At 36.2% G+C, this 13,869-nt stretch overlaps 1 protein-coding gene across 1 annotated transcript in view; it reads right to left on the reverse strand.

Annotated features, from left to right (window-relative positions):
• The window catches only part of LOC118203070 (uncharacterized), a 63,579-nt gene that overhangs the window by 10,691 nt on the left and 39,019 nt on the right, over positions 1-13,869 (reverse strand). Inside the window, exon 5 of the mRNA XM_085824051.1 lies at positions 834-993. Coding sequence (XP_085680177.1) covers positions 834-993 — 160 coding nt within the window. The remainder of the gene's footprint in view (positions 1-833; positions 994-13,869) is intronic.

Here is a 13,869-nt window from a genome sequence, read left to right on the forward strand (position 1 = left end):
GGGGGGGAAGAGTGGGTCTGAGAGTTGCAGAAATTTGTAGCTGTATTTCAATTCAATTACAACTGGTTGAGAGAATTAATTTCTGTTGAATGGGAAAAAAGAACAGCTGGCAAAAAAATAGCAATTGGTTGGAACAATTACAATCACCTGCAGAAGTTAGTATTCATAATGTTTTAATCACAGCTTCCAACAAAATAAGAGAAGTTAACAAAATAACAGAAATTGATAAAAGCCTTTTTAAAAAGTGCAAAAGCGAAGCAAGTCAAATAATTCCACAGGACTGACTATTTTATGATTATTCGAGATTGATGAATATTTTTCTTAAAGGGTTGCACGCAGAAGTGCAGTTCAGAATTCCAAAGGAAAGACTGGTGCAGATTTACTAGAATTTTTGCCAAATTTCATGGTAGTCAACATTCATGAATGATGAGATAATACATAAGCACTGATATTGTTATTCTTCAATAATTGATAATATTCATTTAATGATTTTTCTCATGTGAAAGGAATGACATGTTAAAAAAAAAAAAAGTAAACTATAGAAGTAACTGAATGAATTGTAGATGCATACACACATAAATAAATATACAAATAAAAACTACACATTAATATTCAACAAAATACATTCTACTGAGTCACATTCCATAATTTTATTTTTTGTTGACTTTGCAATTTTTAAAAATAATGCATGAAAAATAATGATAAAAATATAACCTTAGCACTCATTTAATGGCTCGATTTTGTCCATTTTTTTTACGCTTGTGGTGGTATTTTTTTTTTACATTTACTGGTTATAAAAAGACTGAAGAAATATTAAACCATAATAAACTTACCTGCTTTCTTTCTCTTGTATGGGCGATTTGTCCAGGGAATACTATGTAATGTACCAGGCGTTAACTGTTTTAGTTTACGAACAAAAGCTTTAAATTCTTTTTCAAGTTTTACTATTTTCAGTCTACATTCTTCAACATGCTGATCTGAATAGCAAGTCACCTAAGTAAAGTAAAAAAAAAATATAATTAATGTAATTTTATTTTTAATAGCTCCAACTAACAATATACAAGAAACTAAATATTCCAAAGATTATATTTAATTTCAACTCAAGTGATCCAAATTTAGATTCCAGCTGATGAAATGGCTGGATCATCCATGAAAGCTCTAAAAAAAATCTGAACATATTTTAAACATAGCCGTCTGTGAAATTTTAACTTTAATCATTCATTTTTATGCAGTATATGCTGATGAACTTCTAAGTGGAGAAATATGAAATTCTTGTGTTCTAAAAAATGTCATCATCAACCATAATAATAATAATGCAAACTTTATAAATAGGCCAGAAGAAATTTCGATAAAAACTTATTTTTGCAATTTGTATTTCTTTTGAATAACAGTAACAGGACTGGAGTTTTTCCAGAGAAACTCGGGGGTTGGGGGCACCAGAAAAGGAAAGAAATTGGAAGCACTGAAAGAAATTGGAAAGAATTAAACAACAATGCAGCAATGAAGCTGTTAAATGGATAAATTTACAAATAACAATTTAACTTGATTGGAAATAAATATTTTATTATTTCTGCTACAAAATTCAAACTAATTAAATAACCTTTCCCTAGAATTCCATATGATAAATCTTTAAGCTTATTAGATACATAGTCATGATTTCTATGAATAAAATATAAACATAATACTGTCAAAAGTCGTTAATTCGGACACCCATAATCCGGAATGATCTATAATCCGGACCTCAAAGCTACAAACTTTCTGCGCATGCGTCGCGTTCACGCATGCGCACAGGCGTTTACGAGAGCGCGTAAGACCCTTACGGCTGCGAATATGTTTGTGCGCATGCGCGTTTAATGTGTAACGGAGTTATACGCTAAGCTAAAGTTATCTAATTCAGTTAATGTTGCAGATTGCGTTGTTCCTTAATCTTCGAATTGGATCCGGCTTATTATTTTTTGCAGAATGTTAGAGCAATTTTATAAAAGTAAGCTTGAACTTTCGATTATGTCAAATAGAATTTCCGATATATATTTACTACAAAGCGAAAGTATGTTTTGAAATCCGAAATCTGTTTATCAATTTCACGCTGTTTTGCGGCAGAGGGGAGGGGCAGAAACGTCATTATTAGATTATGATAGATTAGAAAGATTATGTCAAATAAAATTTCCGATATATATTTACTATTATGTAATTTGTATCTACAAAGCGAAAGTATGTTTTGAAATCTGAAATCTGTTTATCAATTTCACGCGGCGGATTGGAAGTTAATCTGTCAGCACTATCCTTATCTTCAGGGCAGATGTTTTTATTTTATTTGGTTTATAATTCCGTATTAATTAAGTGTAGTATTTTATCTCGATGTACTCCGTCTTTGATATGATTTAAATCAAGTTCCTCGTCATTATAATTCGCTTCCGATAGTGAAGAAAGTGACCCAGAGGTTATTGAAAACGAAAACATTTCGATTGACAAATTAGTCGGTATTCTCAACACAGCAATTATAGGACTTGAACAGCGGAACTTTGTAACTAAACAAGAAATTATGTCTGTTTAATAGAATTAAAGAGAAAGTATTATCACATGAAACGAAGCAACTTACATTGAAGGAAATGTTTAATAAAGTAAACAAATAAATATTAAGCTTTTTCTTTTTGTAAATTTTGATACCCTTTAGATCATAATTGTTCTTTATTTCATAAATTAAGGTTTCATATTTTTAATTTTGTAATTTCTGCATGCCATCTTACCAGATTTAAACTGATGATCTATAATCCGGAAAAATCGATAATCCGGAATCGCCGAAGTCCCGAGGAGTCCGGATTAACGACTTTTGACTGTAATGTTAATGTGAAATAAGTTAACCGCTTAATGCCCAAATTTATATGACAAATTATTCCAAAAATCCCTGAATTTTTTTATAACATTTTCATTTTTTCCCGACGAAAATAAGATATTTATTATGATTGATGACATTACCCGAGTAAATTCGGACTTCAATGAAAGCAGGGGAAAAAAAAAATCTCCACAATCTAGACAAAAGTTATAAGGTATTTCTCCCGTTGTCTTAACGAGCCTTCATGGTGTAGTGGTCTACACGCTCGGCGCGTAATTGAGAGGTCCACGGTTCGATTCCTGTCGAAGGCGTTGCTAGTTTTTCATCTTGCTTGCTTCCAGAAATACCTAATGTCTGTACAGTAGTGCCCGAACTAAAATTGTGTTGGATGATGATTTTCCTCCCCCAGGATTTGGCCATTGGGTCCCCTAAAAACCCCAGTCGCCCTTAAAAAGGGGGAGTATAAAAGGTATTTCTTCCGCCTTCTTAACGAGCCTTCATGGTGTAGTAATCTGCACGCTCAGCGCGTAATTGAGAGGTCCGCGGTTCGATTCGCGGCGAAGGAGTTGCTAATTTTTCATCTTTCCTGCTTCCAAAAAATACCTAATATCTCTACAAAGTAATAAAAAACTGTAGTCAAAGTAATAATAGGTAATAAGAGCTAAAGTAAAAAATCAAGTAAATACATTTTACGATCCATAAATGTCATTGACAGTATGCTACAGTCTGAAACATGGTGTAACACATAGCGGCACATCACAATCTGCAACAGCATAATAATCTGGTAATCTGCATCGACTAACAAAACACATTTGCATAAGAGAAAATTTGGTGTAGCACCAGAGTACCTGGGTCTAAGACCCTACCTCTAATCGAAAAATTGAACTTGCAGTTCATTTATAATGCGGCCATGTCACCGACTGCAGCTCAGGGTCATGGAGAAACCAATCACGAAAGCCGATTGGATCCCTCCCACAGCTAAGAAAACATGTGCATGGCAGAGTGTCGATTGCCAAGAGATATTACAGGGGATGGCATTAACTATCCTTAAAATTTTCAGCACCCGAGTTAACTCGTTGATAGAAAAATCGAAACGGCACGTATTCCCAAAATATTTCGAGATGCGGTAGTTAAGCGATTAAAAAAGTCCATTTTTCTGTAAGTTCTCTCCATAATGAAAGATATTTGCTACTAATTTATCCATTTAAAATTACAAATTAAGTTACTATATGCAATAGCAAAAACTGTTCTGCTTTGTTAGATTGTTTTTAAGTGATATAGATTCAGTTTTGTAACATAATTTTTTAATTTAATTTTGTTTTGTATTTTTTCTAAATAATTATGTTATTTTGCTATATTTATCATTGTTATGAACTGAAATTCATCTTTAAAAACCTATCTAAATTCAAAAGCAGATTTCATTGCAAGAACACAAAAATGCATTCTGCAAGATTTGTACATTGTGAGCAGGAAAGCTCACAATGATTAAATTTGTAGGGATATTACCCACCTTTTCAGTTTTTCTGCGGCTTTTCCCGCAAGAATATCTTTTATAACTTTCTTGACATCTGTAGGGCTTCATACAGACTAATAGATCAATAACTGACACTTTTGTCAGTACCCCTCAAACATTAAAAGAGTAATTCGGCGTGTTATTGTGTCTTAATTATTAAAAGAGTAATTATTTGTTTAATTTCCTATTATTTGAAATATTTCTAAATTTTATCACCATATTCCTAAACTAACTTAAAATTGTGCCATAATAAATAAATTTATGTAATTTTTTTATGTTGACCTTTATACACAATGAGAAATTAAAATCATTTCAGCATCCATTAAGAATAATTAGTAAAAAGGATCTTATGTGATCAAAAATTAAAAAGGGAAAATCCACACAAATTCTGGAATCGGAACAGAATAACTGAATAAAATTCTTACTTATGTTGAGAAAAAAAATTTACCCTTGTATTAATCCTTAAAAATTCAATCAGGAGTTAATTTTAAATAACGTTTTATGAACGCCTAACACAGTGATTCTCAACCTTTTCAAAGCTCCCGCCCCTCCTAAGAAACGAAAAATTTTTCAACGCCCCCCCTTTGTGAAAATCCTGTAATTTAGGTATGGGAAAGGGGGTTTTCTGAATTATAAAAGGCAAAAATTGAAAGTAATTTTTTTCAGTAGACACACCAAATTTGTTTTATTAAAGTCGATAATTTTGCCTGGAAGGTGATTACATCCCTTTGTCAAAACTGAAATGACTAATCCCACAAAAATTGCTTAAGCGATGCTTTATGTTTAAAAATTCTTTATTCTTAATTAAATAATTAAAAAAGAACAGCAAGAGATATGATATAAACAGTAATATCAATGAAACAATCATGTATGATCAATGGCCTCTCTGTGCTTAAGGTTCAGAGTCAGTTTCTGAACATTCAGTACAATATTTTTAGAGAGATGAAGGCGCAAGTCCTCTCTTTCCACGATTTTTGAAGTCAACTTTTTTTTTTTTTTTTTTTTTTTTTTTGTAATTAGATCAGTAACTGATTCCTCGCTCCATAGGAAGAAGGGAAGTCAATTAAAAGTTTTGACGATAGTCCACAATCCTGGGTATTTCATTATTTGAAAATTCGATCAGTTCCTTCTGAAGCTGAGCCTCTGTAGTCTCAATATCCATAAAAGGGTTCATGACCCACTGAGGAACTTTCAGGAACAAAATATCCTCAAACCGCCCAGAAAAAAGTCCTTGTGCAAAGACTAAAGATGTTGACAGTAATCATGTGTTTCATCGAACGGGATTCACTGTTCTTATGCAGATCAGACAAGACCGGAAACTAGCTCAACTCGTTGTGACCAAAATTCTGCTTCCACAAGGTGAGTCTTTTCAGGAAGTCTGAAATAATTGATTTTGCTGTGATCAAACTGAGCTGTTCGCCTTGAAATTGCAAATTAATTCCAATGAATTTTGCGAATAAATCGGTCATGTAAGCAACATCAATCTTAAATTGTAACAATTTGCCTTTCAGAGCTACATTTTTCTCTTCGAGGAACTCAAGTACAGAGTCGAAAAGATTCCAGAACCTAGAAAGGCAGACGCCTTTGGAAAGATAGCGAAGACGTCTGGTGAGTAGCCAAAGGAATAATTGTGTTGTTGGTTCTTTTGCGCATCATTCTTAATCTCCATTTAGTTCGCAGCATTCTTAAACTCCACTTTTAGTTCTTCCTTGGTCTCCATTTCCAAGTGGAGCGCTTCTTCGTGAGACTACTCAATTATCTTGAGATCTCTGCAAAATTAGGAAAGTAGCGTCGATACCGGCTACAATTCTGAAGGAAATTGTGCACTTGCTTCACATTCTTTGAAGAGGGAATTTGTTGAATGACTTTTACTTTGGCAAGGTAAGTTTGTTGAATGACTTTTGAGTTCCAGAACTTGTGATATAATGTCCGAGATACTTCACTTTAGAACAAGCAAAATGACATTTGTTTCGATTGGCATGAAGTTTAAATTTTAGGAGTCCATTAAACACTAAGCGCAAGTTTTCGAGATGCTCCTCAAAAGTAGAAAACATCATAATAATATCGTCGAGATAATAAGAGTTATTGACTTAGGTTGACATACAAAGGCAGTTTTGTCTTTGTCCCGAGGGTACATCTTAACTTGATGATACTCTGATTTTAAGTCTATGGCAGACATGCATCTAGTTTGTTTTGCATTATGAAGAAGTTCATCCAGACGACGCAGCGGGCATGGACCACAGAATTCAGTTTCCTGTAGTCAATACATAATCGAAAGTCACCGTTCGGATAGCGAATTAAAACAATGGGTGCTGCGTATGGTGAATCGCACTCTTCGATTATGCCTGATGCAAGTAGTGCATCCATTTCTTTCTTCAAATCCCCTTTCTTGCAGGAGATAGCCTGGAAGGGGCTGTAGCCACTGGAGGTGAATCACCTGTATCGCTTCTGTGCTCGATGTAAAGAGTTGCTTGTCCCCCCCCCCAGAGAGAATGTAGTTCGTATTTTTCTAATAAGGCATTCGATCATTTTAGCTGCTCTTCAGTCAGATTTTCACCTTCGTCTGCACGTAGTAGGCAAGGATTTATTAACATGTCACAGGATTGGACTTGAACTCTTTCAACAAATGGAAAACATTTAATTGGATTGTAACACACACACACACACAAAACAAAACAAAAAAAAAATAACTTTTGCTTTCAAATATTTAGAACTACTTCAGCTTTCTTTAGGAAGTTTTCTCCAATCAGTGTTCGATTACCTATCGCATCAGGAAGAGCTATGAGTATCAAAGAGTGTGTATTTAATTATGGCAAAGCACACTAGGGCTATCTGCCTAAGGGGAGGGATGCCTTCGTGGAGGACTTTCTGAGGGAAACTGGCTCGTATACACGTTACACATGGGGAAACCACGAAAACACCCATGCAGCTAGCCCGTTCGCGGGATTCGAACATCGGACCGAACTACCAGTGTTCAGCGACCTTACCGCTCGGCCGCTGGTGGGCTCTGAGTATAAAAGAGAAGGTCCGTCCTTCAAAGTCAAATTTCACACAAGTTGTGTAAACGTCTTTCGTTGTTTGACTGCCATCAGCGAGACAAACAGTGCAAGAGGATTTCTCGAACTTTACACCATCTTCTTTCAAGATTTGCTACAGTTTTTTTGCCAGCGCTTGAATGACTTGCTCGACTATCTGCACAAAGTGTGCCATATATTCCGTTGATGAAGATATTCATCACTGCAGTTATCTTAGTGTTGCCTAACTTTTGTATACAAATATTGTCAAAATGAGCTGAAGGTGAAATAGTGGAGTGCTGACAATCTGGAAATTTTGATTTAGTAAATCTAACTTTGCCACAACCATAGCAAGAGAGGGTTCATTTATCTGCTACATTGGTATATGCCTTCTTTACTTGCGTGGATTTGGGGATACCACCTTCAGAATTGTGCTTTGATTATTATGTAAACAATCGTAAGTGTCCAACATTTCTGCTAATTCTACTGGCGAGCTTAAGTTCGGCCAAATGTCTAAAAAGTGATGTCTAATTTCTTGAGAAACTCTCTTTTTCATCTGGTCAGTTATAATGAGCTGCTTCAAATCATCAAATTTTGTAATATTTAATTCTCTAAGCCAATTTTCAAAATAACTTCTCAGTTCAAAGTAGAAATCACGCCAAGTACTTTCTGGTTTCTTCCGATGTAAAGCGAACAGTTGTCGGAATTTATCAGCGGTCAGCTTATATCTCTTTAGAAGCATTTCCTTCATCTTTTGGTAAGCTCTCGATTCCTCTTCTGGCTCACAAGCAACCAATTTTCTAATTTCTGTTGGTAACGATCCCACTAAATACAGAACTTAAGTTTCTTCTGCAACCTATAAAAACTTCAGTTGTCTCTCAAAAAGAAAAGGCCATGTCATTATTCTTAGGATCATATTTAGGTAAAAGTCTCTCAAGATCCTAACTGGTTTTTCCAACTTCTGCAACAGGACCTGCTGTAGTTGAGAGGGGTATCTTCTGAACTTCAAGTTGAAGTTTCAAGCGTTCCAATTCAAAAGCTTGCTCTTCTTTTTCTTTGGCTAATTTCTCTTCCTTAGCAGCTTCTCCTTGAGCAATAACGTTCTAATTCAGCTTGTTTCTCTTTCTGGATTGTTTTTTCTATTACATTAATTAACCTATTTTTCACACTTTTCATCCTAATTATCGGATTTTGTTATGAGTTCTTTTAATTGTATTGTTACGGATTTGGTATTTAAATAGCTAATGTTAGTTGAATTATAAATTAAATTGCTTTATTCCCCGTGCAGTGTAGCGCGTGACGAATATTATAGGAAAGCTAAGCCGGAAAATTAAAAATACAAGAGCACGTGCATTTACTATTAAATAAATAAATATATCTCATTTTGTTTTCGAGAAAGTTCCAGAAAATTCTCGCGCGCGATATAAAAATCGTATAAAAAGCAGGAAAAACCTCTCAATTCGATGATTAGTTTGTTGTTGTTCTAAGAGTTTGTTTAGAAAACTGCTCTTGTTGACTGTAGCGAATGCGCGGATTAGCTTTCTCTAGCTGTTTTGAATTAAATACTCTTGAATGTTTGAGTAGTTAAAAGATAACTACTGTGAGATATTGTAATACTGCACGAATATTTTAGGAAATTTAAGCATATTTGTTGTGATAATAATAAATTTTTGCTCATTTTTCATCGGACTTGTGCATTCATTTCGTAACCAACCCGTAAGCACGCAACAATTTTTGGTGACAGAAGTGGGATTTGAAGACAAGAGCGATGGAAGAACAGTTCAGGCAGTTGATATCAGCCTTTGCTTCGTTTAAGGAAGAAATGAAAACGGAACAAGAAGAAATGAAAGAAAAGATGGATGCTAGTCAGGAAAAGATGGAAGAATCCGTTAGAAGAGAGATGAAATCTGTTAAAGCGGAAATGAAAGTAGGAATCGAAGAGAGAAATTACTTGCATAATAGAAAACAAGTTCGAAGCTATGGAAGGAAGAACACATACAGCTGAAGACAAAGTTGGAGAAATTCAAGAAAGAGTTTCTGCGGTAGAGCAACAAATTGAACAAAGAGTTTCTGCCGTCCAACAACAAATTGAGGAAAGGGTTTCTGCTACTGTTGCCAAAGAAGTTGACACTTTAAAGAAGAGCATAGCGACAGATGGAGGCAATTCTGAGGGTTTTAAATTCTTGCCGATGCCTGCTCGTCCATCTCTGAAGCTATCTACATATGATGGGAAGACATCCTGGAAAGTGTATAAGACTCAATTTTCGATAGTTGCGGTTGCGAATGGATGGGATTCCGAAGCTAAGGCCGTCATCTCGCTGCTTCTCTGAGAGCAGATATCCTGCAGACACTTCCCGAAAATCAGAGACTAGACTTTGAAGCTCTATCCGGCGCTTTGGGAAAAAGTGTTTGAAAGACTACAGCAGGCTTCAACTAAAATCCCGTCAACAGAAAACCACCGAAACACCTCAGGAGCTCGCCACAGATGTTGAAAGGCTGTCACATCACGCCTTTTCGGAGTGCTTGATAGAAACAAGGGAAATCCTGTTCCTGCAATACTTCATCGATGGCATTCGGGAGCCTGAAATAAAGAAAGCACTGCGAATGGCGGATGTTAAAGATCTGAAAAGCGCTCTAGTGTACGCCATGGAATTCGAGGCAGCCAAGCAAGCCACTCGTAGAGACCGCCACCCAATCAGAACTGCTCAAGTCCAGGAGCCAGGGGATCAAGTCACTGCTCGTCTAGACGATTTAACTAGACAACTGAACGCCTTGAGAACGAATATTGGTGACAAGAAACCGACCGTAAAGTGCTGGAACTGTGGTGCTGAAGGACACATACGACGAAACTGCAGAACACCCCAGGGCACGGATGTTAAGACCGTTCCTAGCAAGCAGCGGGGGAACTAATTAGTGGCCATTTCGCGGGGCGGAGGTTGCCAGATAAAGAAAAGCCTCAGTTGAAAGCGCTTCAAATTTCTGCAGTGAGAGGCGGCAGTAATGGACTGTTCATAATAGGACATATTAATGGAGTTCTCTGTAATATGACGATAGATACGGGAACCAACGTTACCATCATCCGAAAAGATTTGGCTCAACACTTGGGAAGCAAACTTATCTGGACGCCGCCCTGCGTTACCCTCCAGACTGTGTCCGGTGACAAGATCGACATCGACGGAAAAGTAAACGATAACATCACGTTTGGAAGTGCAGCTTACCATCACACGGCATATGTAGCAGAGATCAATGTAGCCCTATTCGGAACTAATGATGGAGTGAAATCTACCCACAAAATTATAGCTCAAGATAATATCACAATACCCGCAAGAACCGAGTTTTTACTTCCTGGATTCATAGCCGAAAATAGTTATTTCCGCTACGGCATCATAGAATATCCCAATAACTGTAATAGCCCGAAAGGAGTACTAGTAGCCTCAACACTCGTCGGCCTATCGAGAACGGTTATCCCGGTGAGAGTTGCCAATGTAACTGAGAAGGCGAGAGTTATTAAGAAAGGTGAAGTGGTTGCAGCATGTACTCCAGTAACCAGCGTTGAAAGACAGAGTAAGATCTCAGATTCCATGTCCTCAGAGAGCATTACATCCGAGTTATTGTAGAATGCGCAATTAAACAATAAAGAGAGGAATGCTGCCGATCGCGTCATTAAAGATCTTTAAGTTGTTTTCTCCCGCTCGTCTTCTGACGTGGGTCGAACCAGTTTGACACAACATAGAATCGATACCGGCGATCATTCCCCGATCAAGCAACATCCAAGACGTCTACCGTTTGCTAAACAGGAAGAGGTGCGAAAACTGTTAAAAGATATGGAAGAAGATGTCATCGAGCCTTCAGCAAGTCCATGGGCATCTCCTATCGTTCTCGTCAGAGAGAGAGACGGCTTAACAAGATTTTGCGTTGACTATCGCCGGTTGAATGAGGTTACGAAGAAAGACAGTTACCCTCTTCCTAGAGTTGACGACATTCTAGATACTCTTTTCTGGAAGCAAGTGGTTCTCAACACTTCATTTAAAGAGTGGGTATTGACAGGTAGAAATACGTCGTGATGACCGAGAAAAGACGGCATTTACTATGGGACAAGACCTTTGACACTTCAAGCTGATGCCATTTGGACTCTGCTATGCACCGGCTACATTCGAACGCCTAATGGAGACTGTTTTGAAAGGTCTTTCTTACGAGGCCTGTCTGATATACCTGGATGATATCATCATCGTCGGAAAGACTTTTGAAGAACATTTAGAAAATTTTAGAAAGGTGCTTCAGAAACTGAGAGAAGCCAATTTAAAGTTGAGTCATGCTAAATGCAAATTATTCAGACAGGAAGTGACTTATCTCGGACATGTCATCTCTACAGAAGGTGTGTGCACGGATCCTGAAAAGGTGTCAGCCATTAAATCCTGGAAACGTCCCGAAAATATCCATCAGCTGAGAAGCTTCCTAGGGCTTTGCACCTACTATAGAAGATTCGTGAAGGACTTTTTTTCCATCGCAAGACCCCTTCACAAGCTGACAGAGAGCAAGTTCTTGTGGACAAAAGAATGCGAGAATGCATTTAACAACTTAAAGAATGCTTTAACATCTGCTCCGATCCTGACGTATCCTCAGTTCGAGAGAACATTTATTCTCGACACGGACACGAGCAATGAAAGTGTCGGTGCTGTTTTGTCCCAAGAAATAGATGGCCAAGAACGTGTAGTAGCTTACTGGAGTAAGTGTCTGTCTAAACCGGAGAGGAATTACTGTGTCACTAGGAAAGAGTTGCTCGCCATAGTTAAAACCATAGAACATTTCCATCACTATCTATACGGCAGAAAATTCCTGCTGCGCACGGACCATGCCTCATTGGCCTGGCTTTTAAATTTCAAGAATCCTGAGGGTCAAACAGCCAGGTGGATAGAGAGACTCCAAGAATATGATATCACTATCCGTCATCGTAAGGGATCAGCACACGGGAACGCTGACGCCCTGTCTAGAAGACCTTGTCCAGAAAGATGCGATATTGTTCCAGGGTGGAAGCGAAATACGAGCTGCTGACTCCGGTCGCAATACAAATTACAACATCAACATCGGCTGATCGAGGCCCGTGGAGTGATGATGAAGTCAGGTAAGACTAGCTGGAAGACCGCGACATTAAACCCATAATTGATTTAATGGAGTCATCAAACAGAAAACCTACCTAGTAGGATATTTCTATCTGTAGTCCCACAACAAAACAATACTTGGCACTCTAGGATTCACTTTACATTCGAAACGGCGTCTTATACCGGAAATTCGAATCAGATGATTTTATAAAAGTAATGAAAATTACTATAATTCGAAATGTATATTTAAACTTCACCGATAAACTTTATTCGAAATAATAATTTTATTTTAAATTAATATATTTCACTTCTGCAAACAAGATTTTTATTTTGTTATTATACACTTAAAAATTACATCTAACCCTCTAATTACGTCTAATTTAGTTATCTAAGCTTATCACATCCAGTTTTGCTTTAATTTTATCATTTGCAGAAATAGACATTGAAAAGATACTAATTTCTGCAATCGTATTTAAAAAGCTTAGACAAATTAAGAAATGAATCTTTCACAAAGGAATTTAAAAATTTCATTGTGATAACTTGGAAATTCGCATATTATAAAACACTGATGAATTAAAGTAAAGTCTTTGTCAAACAGGGGAAGAAAAACTGATTTTAAGGTAAAATATAACTTCATGGAATTCTTTTTATTGGGACAGACTTCAGTTCTTTGCCGCATTTAAATAAGCAAATAAATTTGTTTGGAAATTTTATAACAGAAAGCCAATTCCTGGAGAGTTAATCGAAGGTTCTGAAAACTCCGTATAATTTCGCTGCATTATACTGTGGGACAAACAAATATTTTTTGTAATGTAAGAGGAAGAGTTTTATATTTTCATTATTTTTTAATTTTAACAAAAGTTGTAAAGTTAGGTATTGGAATTACTTTTATTTTCATAAATACAGCCAATTTCAATTTGAACTTAAGTAAATAACTGAAATTCAGTTTTAATTGCGTAATTTCTAAAATAAAAGGCATAAACATATTTTCATATTTCATTTCACACTGTGTTTTCATTTTTTATATTAAAGAAATAAAATAATCTATTTCTCTTCAGTTAAAAGTATACTAAGGAAACTGTTTCTTTAATTCCCGTCTAGTAAAAAAACTATAACGTCATTGCTAAAACATGTATTGATGCCTTTTTGACATTTTAACAGTTTGAAATCATTTCTGATTTCAATAAAGAAATCAAATGAAAAGTTTAAAGAAAAATGAAGTACATTTAAGAAAGTAAAGCATCAGAGCCTTATCATCAGATTTTAATATCTGAAACTAATCTCATAACTGCTTCTTCTAAACATTTTTATTACGTTCCAAATTCTTATACATAAAGTATATATGTGCCCCATTATTTTCAAATGCCTGATTCACCCCAAAACGGTACGGCTCTGTGTTGTACAGTATCA

Source organism: Stegodyphus dumicola, chromosome 9 (assembly GCF_044657685.1).
Source record: "Stegodyphus dumicola isolate Sdum_Otavi_A_Nest chromosome 9, ASM4465768v1".
Lineage (NCBI taxonomy): Eukaryota > Metazoa > Arthropoda > Arachnida > Araneae > Eresidae > Stegodyphus > Stegodyphus dumicola.